Raw genomic sequence first — 27956 nt, forward strand, 5'->3', positions numbered from 1 at the left:
AACTAGTGTATCAGTTAAGGTTCATTTAGAGAAGGAGACCACTGTGAGTAGTGGTCTATCTGCCCATCTATCTAATATATATGTGAGATTCATTACAGGGGTTTGAGCTTACTCAGGTAGGGCAGTTAGTTAAACAGTCTCTGGAAGGTTGTCTGCGTGGCTGGTGGTACAGGTGCAAATCCATGTGGCAGGCAGTGGGGAAGGGAAGGTGGATATAAAGTAAGGGGAGAGCAAGGACAAGCTGGAGCCCATGGGTATGGATTGGAACCCATGCCAGGTCTCACTGCTCCCAAACTTGGATGAAGTAAGTGTCCTGCAGGACAAGCGAGCTGGTGGCCTTTGCCGTGGAGCTGAAAACAGACCCAGCAGGGGAGTGTGAAACGCTGCAGGAGGACCGGGGAGAAGGTATAGCAGTTGGAGGGCCACCTGCTGCCCCACAGGCAACGGCCTCCAGCGGACACCAAAGTGCCTGCCTGTCCCTTACCAGCATAAACACAAACTGGCCGCTGCCTGCACTTGTACCCTCCAGAAATCTCTTCCTGTGGCACACCGAACTGGGAATAGAAGGAAATTCTGGAAAACGGAGGTCAGCCAGCTCACGTGACATGTTACAAAGCCACAACAACTGGATCCCCATATTTGAAAATGCGGAAGGGACAGGCCCAGCAGCCATACTTGTGCAAGTTAACCTGGGCTGCGCTGGCCATGCTGAGCTGGGAGGTTTTGAGCTCCTCTTTCCTTTGGAGCAACATTAGGACGTTGTGCCCACTGTTTGGGTCTGAGGAAGTATTTCTTAGACTTGCTGACAATTTCCATGCTCTTCACTTCAAGTGCTGGAGACTTTGCTTTTGAAGGGATCAAGAAAGTGATATAACAGCTCTCGTATAAAAGGTATTTTAGAGAAGCCAGACAATGTGATTCCATTCATGTGAAATACCCAGAGAAGGTAAATCCATAGAGACAAAAAGCAGCTCAGTGGTTGCCAGGGGCAGTTTGGGAGGTGGGGTAGGGAATAACTCCCTAATGGGGGCAGGGTTTCTTTTGTGAGGGGGATGAAAAATGTTTTGAAACTAGAGGGGTAGAGGGTGCACAACATTCTGAATGTACTGAATTGTTCTCTTTTAATCAACTAGGTTATGTGAATTTCACCTCAATAAAAATGTTAATCAAAACGCAGATTAGAGATGAGTAGTTTTGAATTCTGATCTCAATTTCACCATTGTTATAAAATAGACTAGAGTTTTGAATGTCATTGATTTTTCCTCAGCTTTTTTGAGGTATAATCGTCAAATAAAAATTATATACATTTAGGTGTACAACATGGTAATTGGTTACACATTGTGAAATGATTACCACAGTCAAATTAATTAATCCATCATGTCATAGTTACTTTTTTTGTGTGTGGTGAAAACACTTAAGATCTACTCTTAGCAAATTTCAAGTATACAATATAATATTATTAACTGTAGTCACTACAATGTACAGTAGATCCCCAGAACTTACCTTATTCATTGATTTCTTGAACACAAAAAGAAAGGGTTTGAAAAATAACTCTGTGAGTAGTGCTAAGATTTGTATGATATCCCAGTCTACAAAAAAAAAATCTGGAAGTCCAGACCCTTCTGTAGGGAAAAGGAGGATCCCATACTGCCCTGGTGTAGTAATTCTAGAAGAAGTGGAAGGAATTCGCATCCTCCTGTTACAGGTGGGGAAAACCTCTAGGCAGGGCTGACCCCTTTAAGTCTCCTAGACAGTAATTTGGTAGCTAAGGAGTCATAATGACAATTTTCTTGGGTAGTTCTTCCTGGAGATATAGTTCTTCCCCTGAGGACCAGAAGTAATGAGGAGTAGAGCCACCTTCTCCTCAGCTGGGTTGGTGAGAGATACATGTAAATGGGCTTATACTTTGTTGGCTTCATTTTCTAAAGAGATTTCCCGCTGTAAACAAGGGACCGTGACATTTAGTTTGGGCTCTTTTCTATTCTGCAGGGGAACACAGAGTTTAGTGAAAGGAAAGAATTTACTTGAAATGTGGTCTAAGTGTTTGCTCCTTTGTTTTTAAAAATATTTTTTATTTATTTTTAGAGAGAAAGGAAGGGAGCAAGAGAGAGAGAGAGAGGGAGAGAAACATTGATTAGATGCCTCTCACACATCCCATGACCTGGCCCATAATTCAGGCATGTGCCCTGACTAGAATCGAACTGGTGACCTTTCAGTTTGTAGGATGATACCTAACCAAGTGAGCCACACCGGTCAGAGCATGCCCTATTTGTAAAACAGGAGGAAATGGGAGGGAGAAAGTTCTAGCCCAAGAGCACCTGTGAAACCCATTGCTGGTATAAATGCATCTGCTGAAAGAAATGCCTATGGAGGAACATTACTTTGGATTTCCATTCAGGTTTTTCACAAATGCAGGTCTTCTCAACTCACAGGCAATGTTGAGGAATTCTCCAGGACTCACACTGAAACAGGGAAGCCGATGAGAGCTGAAAGGGCAGAACCGGGAGGAGAAAGGTGCTGAAGCCCTTCCCCTTAGGAGCTGGTGACGCGGGCGCACACATCCTCTTGCATAGACTCCCTTCTCTTCCAGGGCAAGGAGCCAAATTGATTGCTCTCTGTCGCTGCAGGAGATGGTGGCTTGGGAATGGACATGCTAGAGGACCTTGAGTCCCTGCAGTTTGAGCACGGGATTGAGGAGGAAGACCGCAGCTGGCTGTATTTGCAGGGCCGTTATCACGGGCTGCTGATGAAGGCCTGTGCCCATGCAGCCTTTTTCTGTAAGCTACTGCATACTTTAAGGTAAGCAAGGTCTCCAGGGTCAGGCAAGGCAGATGGAGAAGAATCTCACTGCCAGGAATCCAAATGACTTTAACTTTTTTTATTGGAGGATAACTTCGGTAAGTGTCTTCCTACCTTTTCCAACCCACTGTCTGTTCCTCCTGATCTGAAAACACCAGAGAAATGCACACTAGGGTCCCTTAGCTGTGGTTCCATGATAAAGCATGGATTAGTGGTGATTTCCTTTCTGTGAGTGGGTTGATTAAGCAATCAGTCCATTCATCAATCCATTCATTCACTCATGTCTTCCACAGCTCCCAGTGACCTATCATTCCATGAAAATGAGTTGAGTTCCTTTTTGTGGGGCTTATAGTGGAATGCTCCCTCACAGGAAAGCCATTTGGGACTTCGGAGTCCCTGTGGCCAGACGACTTGCTTGAAACCAGGAATACTGATTTGCAGAGGAGCTCTCAGTCCGGTCAATGCGGTTTCAGACACTTAAATAAGAAGTCATGTGAGAGCCAGGCACTTAGGACTAAGCGCCTGGATTCTGTAACTCTAGGTCACTCTTGGAATATTTGACCATGCCCCCCACCCAGTCTATTTCTCAGTTTATTTTTCTCTGAAATTAGATTAAGTCCTTGTTGATGGAACCAGACCTGAATTGAACATGTTATAGATACAGCATATACCTAAGGAGGCAGGATGCTCAGTGGGTTTGCTGATTGGCTGACTGATAAGGATGCACAAACCTATTGGCTGAATCCAAGAAGAGTGGTGAGAAACTGATATGAGAAACTTCCAGGAGGCGTTTTATGTTTATAAGGGTCAGGCACTGAGAGAAAACACTCCCCTTTAAACCAAGCAGCTTTAAATAGAATGTGGCTTATGATGCTTAGATGGGAACTTCAGAGCTTTACTTTTTATTTTATTTTTTTGAGCTTTAATTTTTAAAAACTCCAATTTGCACAGAAATACGAATATAAGGTTGTCATACAACAACATAAAACAATGCCTTATGTATTCTACGGTCAGATTTTGTTCATTTTGGGCTGAGAAAATACATCCAGAACCAATAGTAAGGGAATCTCTGGAAAGAGAGTGTTCAAATCTCTGACCCTTCATTTCTCAAGTCTATTTTCCCTTACTATAAACCATTTTCTTTCAGTTAAGAAAAGCTAAGTCACCGGTTTCCTGGATCTGTGCAGAACTGATACAGCAAACCAGAAGGCACAGGCATGTGGTAGGAGGCTGCCCCAGTCATGGCGATGGCAATGAACCCTGACAGCTGTCTGCCGTCAGGAGACAGGGAACAGGCCTGTGGTGTTCCAGGATGATGCATAACGGTGGCCGTTCACAATGATGGCCCTGAGTCCAAAAAAAACAGTTTAACATCCAGACCTTGTGTTTAAGAAGGCAGGGAAATGCACAACACATGTAACCAAAAAAAAAAAAAAAAAAAAAAAAAAAAATTCACTTAAAAATATTTCAAACAAGTTTTGGTCCTTGGAAAGGATAGGCTTTACATTCTGGAAAATTCACTCAGGAAGAGCAGTTCATTCCCTTGCACAGGTGGCACATAATTGGAATGCCTTATCTCTGAACGACTTAAGGGGACACCAGACTGCCATATGAAGAAGTTAAAGCAGAGAACATCAGAGGAAGGCAGGGAGGAAGAACTCCAGGGTGAGCGTGTATTTCCGTTTGTGTTCTTTCTCCAGAAAATCATTACACGAGAAGCGAGCTTCCGGATGTCTCTCGATTGGATCGCTTGCCAGCGCCCCTGATGATGATGACTTAAAGGTGGGCATCATTGGCGGTGGCCATCTTGGGAAGCAGCTGGCTCGTGTACTGCTTCAGCTTGTCCCTGTCCCTGCTGAGAAGTTGCGGATCTCCACTCGGAGGCCAGAAGTTCTGGGTGAGGAGCAGAGTCCCGTAGAAAGGGGGCTTGGGCGGCGAGGCCATTGCGAAAGGGGAATCCTTGCTTGCAGCATGCTGAATTCTCAGCTTTCTAGGCCTGGAGAAAGCTGGAAAGGTGGTTTCTAACGTGTCCCTTACATTTTTTTTCTCCACTTAAATGTTTCATAGCCATCTTTCTTCCTTGTACCCTTGGTGGTGAGATATCTTTCTGGGTCTTTGATACAGAGAAACTTCCCAAACAGAATTCAGATCTAACTGGACCAGTTAGAGTCTGGTGGGTGTTAAGCAGTTCCAAACATTTGGCCTTGTGTTTTTTAACATAACATTTCCTCAATTTTTGAAAGTTTCTAATGATTCCATTTACTAATCAGAATGGTGCTTCCAGGGCGATTGATGGAGAAGGGGCCTAGGGGAACTTTTTGGGGAGATGGAAATCTTCTAGTTCTGGAAAGAGGTATGAGTTACATGGGCGTATGCATTTGTCAAAAATGATCAAACTGTATAGTTTAGATCTGCATGTTGCACTGTATGTAAATGATGCTTCAATAATTTTTATAAATGTAAAATATTATATGCATGTTATAGAAAATTATTCTGTAGGAGTAAATAATAATAATAATAATAATAAAACCACTACCTATAATCCCTTTACCAGGTATATAATTTCCTGTTTTTTCTCTGATTAGATCAGATTATATCAATAATTGATACTATACACAGTTGTTTGTATTCTCCTTTTTCACTTAATGTATTATGAGCATATTCTCATTTTATTTAATATTCTTCAAAATCATGATTTTTAAAGTTGTATAGCATTAGAAAATATGGCTGTATGATAATTTGTGTAACTGTGCCTTATTAGATTTCCTTATACACAATTTCTAAAATAAAATTACTAGGTCAAAGAACAGGCACAGCTTTATTAAGATATAACTTGCATAGAATAAACTGCAAATTTTTAAAATGTACAATTTGATGTTTTGACACATGTATAATACCTGTGAAACCATCAACACAAGGTAATGAATTCATCCATCACCCCCAAAATTTTCCTTATACTTCCTCTCTCTCTACCTCCCTGTAGCCCCCATCCAGGAAACCACTGATCTGATTTCTATCATCATGGATTAATTTGCATTTTCTAGAAATTTATACAAATGGAATCGTACAGTTTATACTGTTGTTTGGTCTGACTTCTCTCACTTTGCATAATTATTCAGAGATATATTTTGAGAAATATGTTGTCTCATGTATTGATATCCTTTTTGTTTCAGAGTACTATTTCATTGTATTAATATCCCAGTTTATCTATTCATCTGTTGACGGACATTAAGGTTGTGCCCAGTTGTGGGCTATTACAAATAAAGCTGCTATGAAAATTTGTGTACAAATATTAGTGTAGACAAATGCTTTAATTTTTCTTGGGTAAACATGGAAATGGAATAGATGGATCATATGGTAGGTATATTTAATTTTTAAATTTTTATTTTTGAAGACAATTTCTAATACATTTTTTCAAGCTGGCTTCCAAAAAAGTTGTTGAGGTATAAACTTTCACAGCATTATGTAAGAACACCAATTTCATGACACTCTTCAATTCTGAGCCTCTTTTTTTATAAATCACTAGTTTAATATGCCTTTTAAATGTTTCTTATTTGATTTTTTCTTTTCTTTTTAAAAATTTATTTATTTTTATTGTATTTATCCATTACCATTTAGTCCCATTATACCCCCCTGACCCCCCAATCACCACACGGTTGCCCATGTCCATGAGTCCTTTTTCCTTTTGTTCAGTCCCTCTACCCCACCCTCCCCCCACCCCTTAGCTCATCCTGCTCTCTATCTATGAGTCTACCTCTGTTTTGCTTGTTAGTTCAGTTTGTTCATTAGAGTCCACATGTGAGTGAAATCATATGGTATTTGTCTTTCTCTGACTAGCTTATTTCACTTAGCATAATGTTCTCTGGGTGATTTGTCACAAAGGTAAAATTTTCTTCTTTTTTACGGCTGAGTAGTATTCCATTGTTTAAATATCCCATAGGTGTTTTATCTCCTCATCTACTGATGGACACTTAGGCTGCTTCCATATCTTGGTGATTAAATGATGCTGCAACGAACATAGGGGTGCTTAATGTTTTTTCGAAGTAATGTTTTGGGTTCCTTTGGATGTATTCCCAGGAGTGGGATATATCGCTGGGTCAAAAGGCAGGTCCATTTTTAATTTTTTGAGGTAACTCCACACTGCTTCCCACAGTGGCTGCCCCAGCCTGCATTCCCACCGACAGTGCAAGAGTCCCCCTTTCTCCACATCCTCCCCAGCACTTGTTGTTTGTTGATTTATTGATGATAGCTATTCTGACGGGTGTGAGATGATATCTCATGGTGGTTTTAATTTGTTTCTTGGATGATTAGTGACGTTGAGCATCTTTTCATATGTCTATTGGCCATCTGTATGTCCTCTTTGGAGAAGTGTTGGCTGCATAGCTCCTTTGCCCATTTTTTAAACTGGGTTGTTTGTTTTTTTGGTGTTGAATTTTGTAAGTTCTTCGTAAATTTTGGATATTACACCCTTATTAGATGTATTGGTGGATATGTTCTCCCATTATTTTGTGGACGTTTTCCTTTGCTGTGCAAAACTTTTTAGTTTGATGTAATCCCATTTGTTTATTTTTTCTTTCTCTTGCCTGGGGAGATATAGCTGATAAAATAATTGCTACAAGCTATGTCTGAGATTTTGCTGCCTATATTTTCTTTTAGGATTTTTATGGTTTCAGGTCTAATATCTAAGTCTTTAATTCATTCTGAATTTATTCTTGTGTGTGGTGTAAGAAGGTGGTGTAGTTTCATTTTTCTGCACGCCTGTCCAATTTTCCCAATACCATTTACTGAATAAACTATCTTTAGCCCATTGTATGTGCTTGCTTCCTCTGTCAAATGTTAATCAACTTTAAAGTTTGTTTCTCGGCTCTCTATTCTGTTCCATTGATCTATGTGTCTATTTTTATGCCAGTACCATACTATTTTGATTACTATGGATTCACAGTATAGTTTGATATTGGGTAGCATGATTCCTCCAACTTTGTTCCTCTTTCTCAGGATTGCTGTTGCTATGTGGGGCCTTTTGTAATTCCATATAAATTTTTGTAATATTTGTTAGATATATATCACAGAACTGGAATCTGGATAGAAATTTCATTGAATCTATAGATTACTTGGGTAGTATGGATATTTTAATGATGTTAATTGTTCCTATCCATGAACACAGTATGTGCTTTCACATAATTGTATCTTCTTTAATTTCTTTCTTCAGTGTTTTATAATTTTCCAAGTACAGGTCTTTTACATCCTTGGTTAGATTTATTCCTGGGAATTTTATTCTTTTGGAAGCAACTGTCAAGGGGATTGTTTTCTTAATTTCCCTTTCTGTTAGTTCATTATTGGCATATAAAAATGGAACTGATTTCTGGATATTAATTTTGTATCCTACTACTTTGCTGAATTCATTTATCAGTTCTAGCAGTTTCTCGGTGGAATCTTTGAGATTCTCTATGTATAATATCACATCATCTGCACATAAAGACAGTTTTACTTCTTCCTTTATAATTTTATTTCTTCTTCTTGTCTGATTGCTGTGGCCAGGACTTCCAGTACTGTGTTGAATAAGAGAGGTGAAAGCAGACATCCCTGGCTTGTTCCCAATCTTAAAGTGAATGCTTGTAATTTTTGCCCCTTGAGTATGATGCTGGCAGATGGTTTGTCATATATGGCCTTTATTATGTATGTTTCTTATTTTAATATTTCCTTAGTGATCACTATAATTGTTGCATATTTTCATAGGTTTATTGCTATTTTGTCTTTTTGGAGTTTTCTTTGTCCAATTTTTCTGTTGGCAGCCTATATTTTTCTCATTAATTTGTAAATATTCTTTCTATATTAAGGAAATCTTAAAATTTTATTACTTGAGGCAAATTTGAAAAGTCTTATCAATAGGACTAGTATTTATATTTCAATAAAATGCATATACTCTTTGGGAAACAATATGTTTATTAATAATAAAGTTAGTGATTTAGAATGTCACTGCATGTTGTATAAGGAAGCAAGAATTCAAATTGCTCAGCATCAGCTTCTATATACTTTTGAGAACTACATATGAAAGAAGAATAGATGTGCATGTTTTCTAAACTTACTCTCTGTAAGTACCTGCATTCCCAGATAACCTCAGCACCAAATTTATCATCTACTCTTGGTAATTAAGATAGAAAGTAGCCTCTCCAATGTCTAATACTCTCTTTTTCAATAACATTTAAGACATATTACCATATGACTTTACATTTTTATTTTTGAAAATACATATGGCAGTAAGTACACCAAATGATTAACTACCAAGAGGTGTTTTTATGCAACTACATGATTTATCACATTTCTCTCTACCTTTATAGATATCTTAACATTAAATTGTATATGCTTTACAGAAACTATAAGTATAGAGGGCAGGGCAAAAGTAGGTTTACAGTTGTTCATATGAAAAAAGAATACAATAATCAGTAAGTAATAATACAAGAATAAACTCTGTGTCTTGTGTACTCACAACTGTAAATCTACTTTTATCCCACCCTGTTGTTTCCCAATCTCCTCCCAGCCTCCACCCTACACTCTTTCACTTTCTTACTTAGTCATTCCTACCAGCTCAAGCTGGTTAGCTATGTAATTCCAGGCCAGTCACATAACTTCTTGACTTAGTTTCCTCATCAATAATATAAGAATAATAAGGTCCTTAGGAGGAGTCCTGTAGATAATGCATATAAAGTACTTTGTACATTATCTGGCACATGATATATTGGAGCAGAAGGCTTCTTTCGGAGGTTTTTCTTCCTAAAAAAAAAAGTCTGAAAAGCTCTAGCTTTTGAGAGAAGGACAAATTGTCTTAAAACCTCAAGCACTGCTACAGTGGCACCAACTGCTTTAGCAATGGGGGTAGGGCACTGCTGAATGGTTTTAGACCGCATGAGGGAACCTCTTCTCATGTATGTGACCGCAGGAGTTGAGATAAAAATAATTGTCTTCCTCTCCCTACAGTTGATGTTCAAGTGCAACTCCTTTGTACTGTGATCTTCCTGTCTTCCTCTACCTCTTCCAGATGAGTTCCAGAAACTGGGAATCCAGTGCTTTTACGGTAACACTTATCTGGCGGGCTGGGCCAATGTGGTATTCCTCTGCTGCCTGCCCTCTCAGCTGCCCAGTATCTGCACGGACATACAAACCAGCTTGGAAAAAGCCTGCATCGTGTACAGCTTTGTAGCTGCCATCCCAATACCCAGGTATCTCATTAGGGGGAGCACAGAGCTGGCAAGCGTGCTCTGTCTCCTCAGCCCTGGCTTCTGCCTCCCACCTCCACCCAGCCTGTTGCAGGTGGCCGTTCCCAGTAGATAAGGTAGAAGTGGCTTCACCTGCAGAAGGACCCAGCCGTCCTTTCTAGCATCATCCCACATCTGTGGGTGGGACATTTTCTTTGACATGCACATGTTTAGCACTGCAACAGAGCATAGCCTTTCGTCCTTTGAAGCTGACCCGTGTTCCCCTTGTGCATCAGTCAATAGCATGAAGAGTGACTGAGAGCACATGTCAAATGTCATTTTCATACCCCCAGTGTCTAGGCCAGTACCTGGCAGTGATAACATTCAGTAAGTGTTGGTTAGGCACATGGCTAAACAGTCCAACTGGTAAGTAGTGCCCTCAGTGCGGCCCCATACCGGTGATGTGCGGGGAGGCAGTGTCTTTTGTTGGGGTTGCATATTAACTCGGTAGATCATGTGGCTTATTTCAATCCTGGCCCTGTACTCCATGTCTTGGTGGCTTTACTTTCAGGTTGAAAAGCCTACTAAACCACACCAATATCCTGCGGCCTCAGTATCAGTGTTTAGAAGGTTTTGCCAATGTCTGGGGGGCCAATAAGGAAATCGTAGTGGCTCTTCAGGATCCCGTGGTTCTTCAGGCTACCTGCCCCTACAGTTCTGCTGGTAATGGCTTGCCCTCATGTTGGCCCTTTAAAAACTTACCTTCCTCTTGGCATGTTATCTTATTAGACCCCTGTGTGTGTGCGCTGGGTGAGTGCGGGAGGAGTACAAGCTAGATACATTCCCAGCTATTTAGTTTTTGTACAGAAACAGCTTTGGTGGCAAAAAAACAGTCCTAATAGGGGAAAGCTGAAAAGTCTGAATATTTGGACCCTTTAAGGATGAACTGGAAACCACCAAAGGGGAGAGCTTATTTAATAAACAGGAGGGAGGCAGCGTCTAGGACTACATGGATTTTCCCTGCTCTAATCTGCAGTTTTCCCTAGTTCTTTTTTTATTGGCAGGGGTCATTCTAGAAATTCCTAGAGGTGCTTTTGCCATTAGCAATGTCCACATTGGTCATACCTGTCCTACGGTGGCAGGGTCGGCATGCTGTATGTTATCAAAGGTCAGGGGTGAGGGAGAGTGTTTGCTTATCTTGAGGTTCCTGTGACCAACTTGTCCTGGAAAAAAGCATGAAGAGTGTCCGAAGTCCTAGGGTTTGTCCTAGGTCCCCTGCCAACCTTTTGGTGGAACTAACTGGTCTTTCCCTTGTCATTGATGTGTAGGCGGAATAATCCTCAATATCAAGTGGTTGGAGGGGGTGTTCTATGCAGCTCTAAACATCTGTACGGCAAAGGCCATGCGTCACTCACAAGCGCTGCAGCTTCTGAATGAGCTGTTCCTCTCTGTGCACTTTGAGGACTGTGGTGAGGACAGAGCATCTTGCCCAAAATTTCAATTACGGGATTTTGTCAGCAAAGTCTATGCTGAGAACCTGCCTCACAAAAGGTAAGGTATAATGGCTGGCCATTCTCATTCCTCCCACACTGTTGTCTTGGCAGATGTTTTGCTGCTTCTTTCCTTCCATGTTGTGTTTGAAAATTTATGAAAAGAATACATTCTTGTGAAAAGAAAAGTGAAACCTCTCCTTTTCTCCACAAGTACCATTTCATAGACTCCCTCTAATGGTTTTTATGTTTCTTTTTATGTATGGATTTACAGACATATTTATACTATTATTATATTAAAGTATGTACATCTATATCTAGATACACATTTTAGAAACATGGGGACTATATATACTGCATTTTTACTTATTATTTCATGGATACATTCTTCGTTAGTACAATCGTATCAGTTTCATGTGTGAGCAACTGCATTAGCATCCATTGATACATTTAATTAAATTTATTCATCCTATTTCCTCTTGAGGATAATGTAGTGCCCCCACCCCAAATTTTACATAAAGGGCTGCATTGAACATCCTTGTACTTATTTTGCATACTGGGACCACTATTTCTGTTGAATAGCTAGAATAATATTTCTGGGTTAGAGAATATATATATTTTGTTTGATGGGCATTGCCAAACTGCTTATTGAAAACGTGGTGCTTATTTTTATTTCCAGTAGTAATATATGAGAGTATCATTGCATGTTTATTTTTTAAATAATATTTGCTGTAGGTTTTTTTTAAAAAAGATTTATTTATTTTTAGAGAGAGGGGAAGGAGAAAGAGGGGGAGAGAAACATCAGTGTGTGGTTGCCTCTTGTGTGCCCCCTACTGGGGGACCTGGCCCACAACCCAGGCAGGTGCCCTGACTGGGAATTGACCAGGCAACCCTTTGGTTCGCAGGCCAGCACTCAATCCACTGAGCCACACCAGCCAGGGCTGCATTGTTTAATCTTTGGTAATCTAATGAGAGTGTAAAATGTTTAATATTTGATAATCTAATGGGAAAAATTGCTGCCCTTGTTACAATGCCCTTTTGTCACAAAATTCCTTTTCATCCTTGACTATCAAACATGCCATCCTTCTTGAAGCAATCTCTTGTTTTGACTTTCCTGATATCTTCACATTCTCCTCATTTTCTTCCTGTCTCTCCGGCCCCTCTGTTGCCACCCCCTCTTCTGCCCCATCCTTAACACTGGAGTTTTCAGGACTCTGTCCTAGGCCTTCTTTCCTTTCCATTCTACACTTGGTTCCTGGGTGATCTTCTCCACTGTGGGGATCGGGGCTGCCATCTTCACACTGACACCACTGAGTCTGTATCGCCAGCCTAGAGGTCAGTTTCTTGCCCTGGTATGTTCACACTCACTATCTCCACTCAGATTCAGTGTGTCCAAAGCATCCCTGCTCTCATACCTCCTCTTCCATTGTTTCTCATCCAGTTACAGGCTTCTTCACCAGTGGTTCAAGCCAGACCCCTGGAAGAATCCTTGATTCTTCCTTCTTTTGCATTCTAATTAATCACCAATGGCCCGTGATACGCTCAGTTTGGAGACTTCCCATCCCCATTATCCTGGGATTCCCTTCACTGCTCTCTCATGTGGGATCTCTTTTCCTGGATCTCTCTTCCCTGGCATGGTTCACTCCTTCACTGTGGTGGGTCAGGCCCTCCTCCTGTAGCTTCTTTAGAAGAGGGTGCATAGGAAGTAATTTTCAGAGACTATGTCTGAAAATGTTTTTATTGTAACCTAATATGTTATTGAAAACATAGCCAGGCATAGAATTCTAGGTCAGAAATAATTTTCCTTCAGAATTTTGAAGGCATTACTCCATTGTCTTTCAGTTTTTAGAGTTACTAATGAGAGAGAGGCACAGTGTCATTCTAATTTTTGAATCTACCCTTTGTCAGAAAACTGTTTCTTTTTTTCTCTGGAAGCTTATAGGATCTTTTACTTTCAGTGTCCTGAAATTTTATGATGTGTCATGATGTGGATCTACAGGGTCCAGCACAAATAACACCCCTTTTCTATTACAAAATCCTAAGCATGTAATTCTGTAACATAACAATGTCACACTCAAGCACACCATATGACATTTTAGGTGAGATGTTCAAATTAAAACTATAAATTAATCACCTACATTATTACCCTACCAACCACACTGAAGCAGGCGTTACTTCTGCTGGACCCTATATTTTAATTCACTGCATTGGCATTTGGTGGGGTTTTTCTTTCTTTTTTTTCCCTTAAAAAGATATTGTCAAATATAACACATGCCCAGAAAAATGCATATTCCATAAATTCATAAATACACAGTTTAATAAATTATGGTAAAGAAAATATCCAAGCAACTGCTACCCATAAAAAAAAAAAAAGAATATTCAGTGGTCCTTTTCAATCTGGATGTCAAAGTTCTCCAATTGTGTCTTCAATCGTCTCCCTCCCATTTCCTCTGTTTTCTCTTTATGAATATTTTATTAGTCAAATGTTGGACCTTCAGGACTAATCCTCTGATTTTTAAAAATATTTCCTATTTTCAGTATCTTTGTCTTTTTGCTCTGCTTTCTGAGAGATTTCCTCATCTATAGTGTTTTTGCTGTCATACTTGGAGCCTATTTTCATTTGTGCTATATTTTGATTTTCAGAAATTAAAAAAAATTATTTGTTGATTTAGAGAGGGGGGAAGATAAATATCTATTTGTTGTTCCACTTATTTATGCATTCACTGGTTGCTTCTTGCATGTGTCCTGACGGGGGACCAGACCTGCAACCTTGCTGTATCCAGATGATGATCTAACCAATTTAGCTACATGGTCAGAGCCAAAGATTTTTCTTTTTAGTCTCCAATTACCTTGTTTTTAGCATCCTCTTGTAATTTTACTATGCGATACCATCTCCTATCCCTTTGATAGAGGGTTTTCTTTTCTGAGTTTTTTCCTGATCATTTGTTTTGATCTCTATCATTCATTTTAGAGGCTTTCTTCAAATACATGGAGAATCTTGACAGTTCATATTTTTAAGATCCTCATTACTAAAAAATTGGCTTGCTAAAATTCCTTGTAGCTGTTTCCTTCAAAAACCCTGAATATTGGTATCTTTAAATCTTTGGGCCTCAACTTGGGGAAAGGAAGCTGTGTTTAGGGAGAACAGTAGTCTTATCCTTCAGTTTATATTTTTTCCAATATGTTTCCCCCTTTTCTGCATATCTCTGCCCTGAGTGGTGCCTATTGTCCCGCTGTCTGGAGGCCCTTTGTTGGACCTTCTCCAGAGAGTAAAGCTTCTGTTAGGGAGGAGGAGAACCTGTCTCTTGATAGGGCAGTGTTGGGTAGGGAAGGGGGAGGAGGGGTGTCTCTGTCCTTTTAAGATGTTTAAGCCATCATCCTCTTTTTGGCCATCTTGCACCCACTTCAGATGTACTTGGTTCACGACTTCCTGAGTCTTCTGTGGGTTCTCCGACGTAAATGGCCTGGGCACTGGCTCAGTGTTACTGCTTGTCCATATTCTTTTCAGCTTCCAAGCTTGCTGCTCTTGTGTTCTCATTGTCATTTTATGTTCTTGCCTATTTTTCATGTGGATTGTTTTCTTTGATTTATTGTTTTGTAGGAGGTTTTCAGTAGGAATATGTTTTGAGTATTGGAAATGTTTTTCATATTATTTCTCTTTTTTGGGGTCTATTTTGCTGTTGAGAGGATTCTAATTTTTGTAGTCATAATGGTCAAATCACTTCTTTATGGATTCAGGGTTTCAAGTCATAAAGACTTTCTTCATCCCGAAATATTCTCTATCTTATTCCAGGATTTTATTTTTAAAATATTGAATTTTTAATACATTTAGGATTTTTAACATCTTTTATTCATTTTCAAAAACCAGTTGTCCTAAAACTATAGAGTAGCCAATTCTTTTTCTGCCAATTTGAAATGTGATCTTTATCATTTGGTAAATTGCAAGATATTCATGGGTATATTTAATAACGTCTACTCCTTCCCTATAGACTTGAAGAGGGTATATTTTTTAAGAGGATATTTGAAAAGAAATGAGATATTTTCCGTTCCCAATGTCCAAGATCCTTTTATGTATTCTCTTCCTAAATTCAAGGGAAATATACTGAAAAGGATGCCAATGTTACTATTATAACCATTCCGTAATTATGAATTCCTCCCAAAATGCACTTAGAAAAATGAACGTGTGAAAATGCGTCATAAGTACAATTAAATCCACGCATTGAGTAGTTTTAGCTGAATGTTTGATTTAATTATGAATTTTAATTAACTTGATGTAGAAAATGAAGAACCTTATTTCCAAGCAGAGGAAACCTTTCTTGAAATGTTTACAGCCAAATCAGATGTATTGAACAGACAAAATAGTAACAGTATTTTTTTTTTTCACTCCAGGACTCTCCCCTGGTTTGATCTGACTGCTGTGCAACTCGGGAAAACTCCTTTTAGCCAGCACCTCTTAACCTGCCCTGCTCTCCAGCGCCACCTTACCCATCTGTACTGTGATTCGTTTGGCATCCCCCTAACCAAAGGACAGCAGCCCGAGGCTTCCACAGGCTCTCCATCCCAGTGAGAGAAGAGAAGTCAGGAATCAGAATTTGTTCCCCCTTTGCAACGGTTGTACTTGGATCATCACAATTGACAGTGGGGGTCACCTGACTGTATTGTGTTTGCCTTGTGTTAGGCACTAAAGAATTAGGAAATTGTATTGATGGTTCTTTAAAATGTAGATTAAAACAGGTGGTCCTTTACAGTGGTATATATATGTGTATATCTGGATTTTCAGGCTACCAAATGAAACTACATAACCTGAAACATTTAAGGAAGCTACTTCCCCATGACAGCCTTGTTAATACAAATTATCTCATTTGTAAAAGCTAAATTTAAGGTGTAATATTATTAGCTTCTCTTCCTGTAGCAGCATGTAGCTGACAGATGATACAGCTTGATTTTCCTACATCTTACATAGAGAAGTAAAATGTGTGGTAAACAACTTCACTATGATTCATTTCATGCTTATTTCAGCTATAGATGACTGTTTTGATACGATCATTGAAGTTGTTCCATTTAAAGTATTTTCAACCATACATTTAATTTTACTAATTTATTTTAAAATCCTCACCTTAGGATACGTTTTTATTGAAAGGGAGAGAGGGAAAGACAGAGAGGGAGAGAGAGAAAGAGAAATATTGATTGGTTGCCTCCCATACACTCCTGGACTGGCGATTGAACCCGTAACCCAGGTATGTGCCCTGACTAGGAATTGAAACTGTAACCCTTTTGGTGTACAGGACTGTGCTCCAACCAATGGAGGCACCTAGCCAGGGCAACCATACAAACATTTTTAAAAATAGCTGGCATTTATATTAAATGACTAAAAATAATTTTTGTAAATATATTAAAAAAAGATTTATTTATGTATTTTTAGAGGGGAAGGGAGGGAGAAAGAGAGGGAGAGAAACATCAATGTGAGGTTGCCTCTGGTGCACCCCCTACTAGGGTCCTGGCTCACAACCCAGACATGTGCTCTAGAGTGGGAATCAAACTGGCGACCCTTTGGATCGCAGGTTTGCACTCAATCCACTGAGCCTCACCAGCCAGGGCTAGATCTTGTTTCTATAGTGAAAATTTATTTTCTTGACAAGGGGGGACCTCAAAAAACTGGAATTATCTTCTGGAGGGCGGGGCCCTTGTGGTACAGGCTTCCCCTTCCAGGTGAGTGTTCCAGGAACCCATCTGTGTCAGTATACCAGCTGGTGTTATTGTGAGAGGCTGTGTTTGGCTTCAGTGAATTTTTTTGGAAGACGTTCAACGTGTTTGCCCATTTCATTATGAGTGACTTATGAGCGCATCTGCCCACACCCTGTTGAGTATTCAGCACTTTTGGGCCAAAGACAGCATGACCCCCGTGCCCCACGCTTCCTATTCACCTGATCTCACCCTAAGCAACTTTTTGTTTTTTATTTCCCCCAATGAGAAAAGTCCTCAAAAGGAAATGTTTCCCTGATGTGGAAGAGGTGAAACAAAAAGACAGCAGAAGCACTAAAAGGCATGAAAATCGACAAGTTCAAAAACTGTTTTGAGCAGTGGAAAAAATGTCTCGATAGCTGTATTGCATCACATGGAGAGTACTTTAAAGGTGACTGAAGTTTAGACATGTAAGAATACACAATTTTCTATAAATAAATTCCATTTTTTGGGTCCTGCCTTGTATGTTTTGCAAATACTTTGTCAATTGTAATACAGTATAAAACAACATCAGTGGCCATCAAGTTGACAAAGGGCAACACTGACCATGCTCTGTCACTGAACAGAACCACTGTGTGCTAACTGCTGAAGTGCTTTTGAACAAAACGATTCACTACATAAGTAAACCACCATGGTCCTAGGTTAATCATTTACATTTTTCTTTTTTGCATAATTATGAGTCAGGCAAACTCAATGGTATTGAATGGTTTGAGATAAAATTTTGTTAGCCCAATTTGGGAAAAAATTAGGTTCATTGCCAAATTAACACTCAACCCTGCCCAGGTGACTTGGTTGGAGCATCGTCCTGTGCATCAAAAGGAATTGGGTTTGTTCTCTGGTCAGGGCACATATCTAGGTTGTGGGTACAACCCCTTGTTGATGTGCATACAGGAGGCAACAGATCAATGATTCTCTCTCACATGGATGTTTCTCTCTCTCAAATCAGTAAAAACATATCTTCAGGGGCCTGGCTGAGTAGTTCAGTTGGTTAAAGTATCATCCTGATATGCCAAGGTTGCAGGTTCAATTCTAGGTCAGGGCACGTACAGGAATTAACCAGTGAATACGTATGTAAGCGGAACAACAAATCGATATTTCTCTCTCTCAAAATCAACACATTTAAAAAAAAGAAACTGGAAGAATGCTGGGCAGATTGTTTACTCCCAAAATGACCAGCCAAAAAAGAAACAAACAAACAAACAACATATCCTCAGGTGAGGGAAAAAAACCATCAACACTTGGTATGAATGTTAATTTGAGGCACTGTTCCTTCTCTCAGTAGAAAAAGAAAGAAGTGTATTCCTTTGACTATTCATTCAGGTGTAGGGAACTGGATAGGATACATCATTGTCCTTCAGGGTTATGGTAGCCCTGTACTGGTTTTAGAATCAAGAAGTGAGGGTGGGAAGAAAAAGAGCAGTTAAATCCATAAAACTGGAGAGGAATTGGAGTTATTAAAGCAATAACAAGTATTTTGTAATTTCTTTTGAGCAGTCCAGTCATCGGTACATTCTGGCCTGAATTCATTTTATAAAGGTCTGGCAAGTACCACATAAAAGAGCCCTGTAAACCAACTCAGACCCTAGTTCATAAGGGTACTTTCGTAAGCAACACTGTTTGTAAGGATAAAGGCAAATATAAAATATATTTAAAAAAATATTTCTCTGATACCAAAAGGGAAAAAGAGCTTTCCTCTTCTTTTTAAAAATATTTTCTTTAGAAAGCTTGTAAATCCTTTTTCCCCCTGTCTTTGAGATGTACGTCAATATTTTAAAAAGCTGGACAAGCCTTCTGCCAGTTGTGTGTCCCAGGACTGACTTTTTGGGGGGGAGGGGCAGGGGCTTTGGAGCCATCTCTGAAATGTGAGCATCTAGGAGGAGGGTGCTTGGTCTCCATGAATCTGTGGGAGTCCAGCCTGAGCGCCTGGCCCCGAGGAATAACTTCCTGTTTGTGACAGAGACGTGAGAAGTTTTTACCTTTGGATACAGACAGTTAACACTGTGTAAGGGACTGTGTCTGCTTGGCTATATGAAAGGGTGGGATTTCCTTGTCTTCAATCTTTTACGCAGCTCATCTGTGATGTGCATCACAGTCTGACTTAATGCTGACTTATCAAAAAAACTGTTTCTCTTTTTTTCCATTTTGGAGAGGACTATCTGGGATGGCAGGAGACCCAGTATGTTCCTACCACCAGATGCATTACTAGACTTTATCAGGAAATTCTTACAATTACCCAGAAAGAGAATATTGCTATCTTTGTTTTAACCTGAGGCTAAATGAAAATACAAATAACCGGGAGGTGCTGGGAGTTGGTGGAAGAACTAGGGATAGAGCCAGGAGTTCTAACTCTGCTCCTTAAGGAAGAGGAGAAAAAGAAAACCCCGCAAGACCATACTTCTTCCCCCAAGTAATTTAGTTTGATCTTTCGAACTTAAGTGAAATGGCTTTTCCTTATGGCTCAGAATAATATAATGCCTCATTCAAGTCAGGGACAGTTATTTGTGGTTCATAATCTTGTAATCTTGCTGTTTGCACAAATTCTGCTAAGGTCAAGGAATCAGATTTTACCCCAGTATGACCTTTTTGTTCTAAAAATAAGCCAATATTGTCCCTATAGGGAAGACTGATGCTGCGATTAAATAATGGTTCTTCAATTCCCAGGAGCTCCCGTGTGTGCCGAGAAATGACCTGAAACACAAGGATGATTTTTTTTAATGGTACCAGCCTGAACATACAACCAAATCAAAGCAGTCCACTTTCCTAGGCCTCTTGAATGCTAACCCCTTCCGTTATCTCTATGGGAAAAATAAATTAATAAAATAGCACTTTGACAGGCTTACTAGCCTGGCCTTATCAAAACAAAGTTCTTAAGAGAAACATAATTTATCTTTTTAAGTCTCATTTAAAGATGTTTCTAGGCTCTTACATCAATCAGATGGCCATGGATGGGTTCATTTCTTTTTTTTGGCTGAACAATCTGACCAACCATCTGAACAAATAATAGGTTCAGATTAGGAGCCATGACTATCTCTGGGAAGGTTAATAAATAACATGTCTATAAGGAGCTCAATTAATCTGCAGCTAAAAAAAATTATTATGGTCCTGGCCGGTGTGGCTCAGTTGGCTGGGCATTGTCCTGGAAACCGAAAGGTCACCAGTTCCATTCCGGTCAAGGCACATGCCTGGGGTGCAGGTTCAGTCCTTGGTTGGGGCGCATGTGAGAGGCAACTGACTGATGTTTCTCTCTCACATCCATGTTTCTCTCCCTCTCTTTCTCCCTCTCTCTAGAATTAAAAAAAAAGAAAAAACATTTTTTTTAAAGTAAAAAAAATTATGCAATAGTTATCAATTTGTTTGACTAAAAATACATCTTAAAGACTAAACAGCAGACGTTAAAGTTCCAGCTATTCTATTAGTACTTATTCTTGTATATTCTTTTAAAGCATTTTTTGCCACAATTTTCAGTATTTCTAAAACAAAACTTTTACTCATTTGAGCACTATGCTACTTGATATCCTAGATTAAGCTGTCATTGAGTTTTCAAAATTTAATTTTAATCACAGGTCTGTTATTAATAGTATTTGAACTTATATTCTGCACCTGGATGAGACTGTCATTCATGAAATTGCTGCTAGAACACGGCCAAAGGAGTATGTGAAATGGATTTTTTTTAGTTTAAAACTAAAAAAAAATATGGCCATAGTTACAAGACTGTAAAGTTCATGCCACAGACAATTCTAAACCTGATACAAAGCTTCCCATTAGCCATGTATGTTAGTCAGGCAAGAAACCTTTCTTCTCAAATCATACTTGGTTTTGTTTAGACTCTAGGATCGTTTGTGGGTAAAAGAACATCTACATAGTTGTCTTGCATTTCCAGTGGATATACTAATTAAGGTGTGTAGCAATTGAGGTTTCTAAGAGTTGAGATCCAAATTCCTACAAGTGGCTCTTAAGAATCCTCCTTTATAACTGGTGTTGCTACACTGAGCACCTTGCTTGGTCAGCATCTCACCCTGACTCTCTTTTTGAACATCCCCTACCAGAAGAGGCTATTTCACAAATTCACTGAGGTTTACCGATGGTGCCCCGAGGGGGAACCTGGCAGTCACATATTCACAATTAACCAAAAGAGCTCTGTGCCTAGCGTAGGCCAAGAGAGTCCAGCACTGTTTAATTTTTAATGCAGAAATTAAAAGTGTTATAAAGCAATCAGTTACATGTATAATCAAACAATATAATCTAACCCTCCCTCCTCCAATTCAGAGATTCTTCGGGTATGTCTGAGGTTCACGGATGGACCATGAGGGTCCTCTGATGGGCTATAAATGTATCTAAAACTGTGAGTTCTTTCTTTAATTCTGATGAATAACAAGCATTAGACCTTATTTTTGCCTAAGACTTAAAGCAACTTAGTAGTAACTTATTTGAGTTAGTAAGGATTATTAGAATAGGTGTTTAGGAATACTAACATTTAAGTTTTCTAAGGATACTTAATTCTATATTCTAGGATGGTGGCTCATACTTAACACTTGGCATCACTTCAGAGCATCTACTTCATATGGTCTCAAGCAGGCATCTGCAACACCGATAGTTTTCAAGATTCTATTTTTATTATATCATCATTGTATCTCGTGTTGATCATGATTTTAAAAAGCTGTTATTTTTGCTTTTATTTGTAAACTACTGATGGATTTGCTTCACTATTATCAATTTATTTTTATTTATTTATTTTTAGAGAGATGGGAAGGGAGGGAGAAAGAGAGGGAGAGAAACATTGACATGTGAGAGATACATCGACCAGTTGCCTCTCACACTCCCCCAACTGGGGACCGGGCCTGCAACTCAGGCCTGTGCCCTGACTGGGAATCGAACCAGCGACCCTTTGGTTCACAGGCTAGCCCTCAATCCCCCGAGCCGCCAGCCAGGGTATCATTATGAATTCATTACATACTGCTTAGTTATCTTATAGTAGCAATGCATATTTGCTTAATTGGGACCTATGGTTTACCTTAATTTAACCTAAAGACCTAATTTTTGTGGTTCAAATGTGAATCATCTATACCATCATTATGAAACCAGATGTATGGTTTCCTTAAAATCTGCTTGTTAATTCATATAATAATGTGAATTGATCTTAAATGAATTTTGCTAAAGGAAAGAAGCTAAACTCAAAGGCTACATATTATCTGACTCTATTTATGTGACATTCTAGAAAAGTAAAAACTAAAGGGACAAAAACCAATTTAGTGGTTCCCAGGGATTGGGGTGGAGGGATGGGCTGACTACAGAGGGGACACAGGGGAAATATTAGAGTTATAGAATTGTTCTGGATACCTGATCCTGTGCATTTGTTAAAACCCACAGAACTGTATGCTACAAAGAGTGGCTTTATGCAAGTTTTTAAAAAGCCAGGATGTTGTGGTAACCCCTGATGGAATAAAGGCTGTAGAGAAATACATCTAACTGTATCACAAAGTAAGACATAATGTCATTAAGAAGGTAGGGAAGAAAGGAGCTGACTTTGAAAACCAGTGCTTTGTCTAGGCCAGTGATTTTCAACTAGTGTGCTGCAAGGATTTTTAAAATAGGCAATACCTGACTACTTTGTCAGGGGCACTGACCTCTTTTCCCATAGAGTGTCAAATAAAAAAATGACAACAGTCAACACAGTAACAGCCATATGGTGTGAATGAATCAAAATTATACCTATTTATTTATTTTTAGAGAGCGGGGAAAGAAGGAAGAAAGAGACAGAGAGAAACATCAAATGATTGCCTCTCACGTGCCCCCAACTGGGGACCTGGCCTGCACCCCAGGCATGGGTGCGAATCAAACCAGCGATCTTTTAGTTCAGAGGCCAGTGCTCAATCCACTGAGCCACACTAGCCAGACATTTTTTTTGTGTCAGATCAGCAAAAAAATATACTTTTTGGCATGCTGCAAAATTTTAGTAATTAGTTTATGTGTGCCATAAGAAAAATCATTGGTCTAGGTCGTGTAAGGCCAAAGACAAAACAACTGGACACAAACACTGTACTCTGGTAAATGTGTTTCTCATAGGGATACATATTTACAGATAAGGAGAGCCAGGCTTCTCATTGTCAGAGAAAGAAGTTATAAAGAAGCAAAGGGGGACAGGGAATAAAAGGATGGGAAGGCTAGAATGAACCTTGTGGTGCCGGACTACAGTCAGAGATACCAGGGTAACTATTAGTAGAGTTAACTATTAGTAAGAGATTAAATGTTCATTTAGAGTTTAACGTGTTTAATAATGTAAAGGATTTCTTTATTTTCTTGTTGCGAGGAAAAGGGATTAGGTATTAGCAAGTATAGTTTTCTTATTTTCTAAATCATATTACTTATAGAATTACATGATTTTAAGGTCTGATCAAGAGTCACCTGGGGAACAAATTCCAGGGTTTATTCTAGACATAGTGAATCAAAATCTTTGGAATGTGGAGCCTAGGAATCTTTTCTAAAAAATCTCATCTGATTTTGAAGACTATCCAAGTTTGAGAACCACTGAAGCAGAAGCATTTATGGGCAAGAGTGTACTGAACGAAACCACTAGTATGCTGGGGAGGTGGTATTAAAGGAAAGGTTATAAATGAGATTATGTATGTGAAGCTTTGTAAACACTATAAATGGAGGGTATTATTAGGCAAAGAAACATGATCATGGACTGTTGGTGCTGGAGAGATCTTAGGAAACAGGTCCAGAGAGGTTAATGTAACTTGTTTTCAAGTTAGGTACCAAAGCATGCAAAATACCTATGGTGTTACTTAAGTGCCAATGGGTGTTAGAGACATAGAATGTATGAGATCTTGGAAAGAGAGGTTACTGTGACCTGGGAAGGTCAGGAAAGACTTCTTGGAGACAAGAAAATTGAGCTGGGTCCTAAGGATGATTAAGATTCATATTAGTCATAGAGGAGAAGGAGAAAGCTGCAGAGGGAGAAATGCAGACAGGTTTAGGAAGGTGTGAGTTAAACCTGTGAGGCTAGAGCAGAAGATTCGTATAGGAGAGTGATAGGAAGAGAATGGTGGTTGGATAAAACTTGTGGGGGGCCCTGAATTCTAAACTAAGGAGTTGAGACTCTCTTGTAGGCAGAGGGGATCCAAAGAAGGTTTCTGAGTAGCATATAAATGGTTTGAAGGTGAGAGTTAAAAAGAAGCACTCTTGACTCAACAGAGGACCCATGGACAGAGTCTGCAAGTAGGAGGTTGCTGGAATGTTCTAAGTATAAGGCAATAAAGGTCTGAACAAGTGGAAATGGAGACAACCAGATGCCATAGGAGGAACTGACAGTTCATGGCATCTTTGTGGGGATCAAAGGAGACAGCGAGAGGAAGAAATGACTGTGAGCCTGGGGACTGGGAGTACAATAACACTACTGACAGAAATTGGAGGCCATGGAGGAAGAAAAGGAGGTTCATTTGAACACAGTAGGATTGTTACAGTGGTCTATGGGGAAATTTGATACACGACTCACCTTCATGTCCTCGAAATCTGTTATCCCCATCTGAGGGAGGTTTGAGCAGTTTACATGGATGAGTTTTCGGCCACTGATGAAGTTTGTGGTAAAACACTCCTATCAGTACAACGAGAATGTCACTGAAAAGATGTATGGTGGAAAGAAGGAAGGAAGGGAGAGAGGGAGGGGGGGAAAGAGATGGAGAAAGAAGGAAAGGAGAGGAGGGAAGGGGGCAGGGAGGAGGGAAGGAGGAGAGAGATGGACAAGGAAAGAAACAAGGGAGGGAGGGAGGAAGGAAGGAAGGAGAGACAGGAGGGGAAGGAAGGATGGAAGGGAGGAAGGGAAGGAGAGAAGAAGGGTAGGCAAGCGGGGGGGGGGGGAATAAATCATGTTTTCCTCCTGTTCTATACTGAGCGAATTTTAAATTTAAAATAAGTTTAAACTTAGTAATAATCCTAATAATCCCACATATTTTCCATCTAAGTTTTTGCTAAATTTTTTTGGTATGATACAACCAATAGTTCTTTCATGCTTCAATTACATTTTAAGTTTTAAGTATAGGATTACAAAAGATATTATATCTTATTTTGTTTATTTATTTATTTTTGGTAGTAGCCTAAGAACATAATTGGCATCAATGAAATAAAAGGATTCACTTTTCATTTTATCTTTTTGATAAAACTATTTCTAGTTAATTGGCTATTTAAATTAGTACTGTGAGGTGCTCATGATACATATGACATATTTAGGACATTTAAAAATAATAGTACAAATTCAAATTAGGGAGCTAAAACAACTTCGCAGAGTACCAAAAAGTCTACCTTGGGTGAAATCTATTAAAAAGTGCAGTTTTCTATGAAAAGAGGTCTATCTAAATTTCTTAGTCTTTATTTAAGGATTTGGAGAAGAAAAATCACTGCAATGAATAGAAAAACATACAAATGTGACTCTCCTTCCTCTCCCAAAATACAAATACACATCCGTGGAAAGTCCAAAATTAAAATCCAAGTTACCATTACCATAGTTCAGGACTTTTCTAGACTTCTAGTAAGGAAGAAGCAAGAACTCAGGCAACGGTAGAGGAATAAGAGGTAGAAGAATGAGAGTATAATTTCAAAAAAAAAAATGTTATTTTTGTATACCTTGTATTGAGGGAATCCTAACTTGCTAATCCACTCTGCAACTTTTTCTGGGCTCCATTTAAGATACTCAAATTGTAGCTCAATCCTTTTTTTTGGCTGGGTTTCTTCATCTTCGCGTACCAGTTTCTTCAACTTTAGAGACTCTCTTAAATCCCTCTGAGACTCTGAGAGATATAAGTCATTACTGGTATCAACAAGCTCGTCCAGCATTGGAGGTCCTTCTGAAAACTGATAATCTGTATTTACTGAGTTTACTTCTCTTACCTCTAGAGATCCTAACATAGAGTCTTTCATAACTTTTTTAGTTTCTTTTACTAACAACTGTTCTTCATAGTCAGAATCCTCTAGCTCATTTTTGTCTGCAAAATGCTTAAATTTGATTGATTCTGACCTATCTTCCTTGGCAAATTCTTTATATGTCTCTTGTCTACGTTGTGGTTTGGCTTTATCTGGTAACTTTAAATCTCTATCCTTAGTTGGTTCTGTTTGTGTCTCCTCTTGAGCCTCTGGTTTGGTCTTCTGTGGTGGCACTTGACCTGTGTTCTCAGTCAATTTACTTTGTGTCTTTGGTTCTTCCTTTGTAACCTCTGGTACAGTCTGTTCTGGAGGATCTAGACCTGCCTGTTTAGTTGACTCTTTTAGTGTGTCCTCTGATTTGGACTTCTGTGGTGGTGCTAGCCCTGTCTCCTTAACTGATTTTCTCTTCTTATTTTTTTGAACTGTTGGTTCAGTATCTTCTGGTGGTTCTAGAACTTCCTCCATAGTTGATTTTCTTTGTATCTCTTCCTGAATTTCTGATTTGGTCTTTTCTGGTAACTCTAGACCTATTTCCTCAATAGGTTTTCTTGCTTTTTCCTCAGGAAACTCTGATTCGATCTCTTCTAGTGCCTCTGAAACTTTCTCTTCAGTTGACTTTCTTTGTGTGTCCTCAGTGTACTTACTAGGTTTCTGGTCTGGAAACTCTTGTTTAGTCTGCTCAGATGGCTCAGTCCCTTCCTCAGTTGGTTTTCTTCCTGATTCCTGGGAAACCCCTGGCTTAATCTCTTTTGGAGACTCTAGACCTGCCACCTCCGTAGACTTTCTTGGTTTCTCTTCTGTAAACTCCAGTCCGGTCTGCTCAGATGGCTCTCTCCTTTTCTCCTGATGTGACTTTGTTTGTGTCTCCTCTGGAAACTCTGGTGTGGTCGACTTTTGTGGCTGTAGAACTGCCTCTTCAATTGATTTTCTTGGTTTCTCACTTGGAAATTCAGGTTTGGTCTGCTCTGCAGGTTCTAGACTTGACTCTTCATTTTGCTCTCTAAGTAAGTCCTCTGAAACCCCTGGTTTGGTCTCCTCCAGTAACTCTAACCCTGTCTCATCAGTTGTGGCCCTTGGAACCTCAGACTCTGTTTCCTTTTGTAACTCTAGATCTGTTTCCTTAGCTGACTCTATGAAGACATCCTCTGTAACATCTAGCGTGGCCTCCTCTGGTGGCTCTAGGTCTGGCTTCCCCTGCTTTTCATCCATATGGGCCTCAAAATCCTTGAAAAGCTCTCCTACCATCCCTCTGGATGCTTCCGACATTACTTCTTGGGGAATCCCTGTATCTATCTCTGACTCCTTGGCAATCTCTTCCTCGGATGTCCTGGTTGGTTTTTGGTGTAGGTGTATATTCTTAGGACTCTCTTGCGCCAGGTGTTTGAAGTTATCTTCCTCCGTCTCTGGCTGTGGCTCTTGATCCATCCCTTCATGGAGCTTCGGGTCTGCCTCTGCCGTTGCGTCTGGTTCGGCATCTTCAGCTATTTTAAGAAGCTCTGGCAGTTGTGGTTTCCCAGACTCCAGGTCTTCACTTTCATCGGGGCCGGAATCGTAATCCTCTGGTACTTCAGCCATGACGCAGATTAGCCCACGCGCCCACGCCTCCCAGCAACCCCAACTTCCGATAGCGTCTCTATGGATACCACGATTTCCGGCCAGAAAATTCCTCAATCTTCCTCAGGTTTTGTTTGTTCTTTCACTCCAGGACTTTAAAAACCTGCCGTCCAAAGCACGCAGTAATCTTTCCCACATCCGCGTTGCCAGTCCTCGCTGGCCAGAGCTCCTGTGACAGCTCGGGGGCCGGCGCGCTGCCCCT

General features: G+C 39.8%; 2 protein-coding genes across 3 annotated transcripts; one reads left to right on the forward strand and one right to left on the reverse strand.

Annotated features, from left to right (window-relative positions):
- The first annotated feature begins 2644 nt into the window (after positions 1 to 2644).
- NOXRED1 (NADP dependent oxidoreductase domain containing 1) lies at positions 2645 to 16049 on the forward strand. Its single transcript, XM_054566987.1, has 6 exons — positions 2645 to 2799; positions 4500 to 4696; positions 9836 to 10016; positions 10564 to 10715; positions 11321 to 11543; positions 15872 to 16049. The coding sequence occupies exons 1-6, from the start codon at positions 2645 to 2647 to the stop codon at positions 16047 to 16049; spliced, it is 1086 nt and encodes a 361-aa protein (XP_054422962.1).
- A 3626-nt stretch (positions 16050 to 19675) lies between these two features.
- Positions 19676 to 27715, reverse strand: SAMD15 (sterile alpha motif domain containing 15). 2 transcript variants are annotated; one of them, XM_054566989.1, is made up of 4 exons: positions 26108 to 27715; positions 25844 to 26005; positions 24720 to 24818; positions 19676 to 19912 (listed from the first exon to the last, which is right to left on the reverse strand). In XM_054566989.1, the coding sequence occupies exons 1-4, from the start codon at positions 27713 to 27715 to the stop codon at positions 19676 to 19678; spliced, it is 2106 nt and encodes a 701-aa protein (XP_054422964.1). The 2 variants fall into 2 exon arrangements, with proteins under 2 accessions (XP_054422964.1, XP_054422963.1); XM_054566988.1 differs by having other exon boundaries at positions 25844 to 27715.
- Positions 27716 to 27956: the final 241 nt, after the last annotated feature.

This window comes from Pteronotus mesoamericanus, unplaced genomic scaffold, assembly GCF_021234165.1.
Source record: "Pteronotus mesoamericanus isolate MK-2021 breed Mesoamerican mustached bat unplaced genomic scaffold, CSHL_Meso_final contig_182, whole genome shotgun sequence".
Taxonomy (NCBI): Eukaryota; Metazoa; Chordata; class Mammalia; order Chiroptera; family Mormoopidae; genus Pteronotus; species Pteronotus mesoamericanus.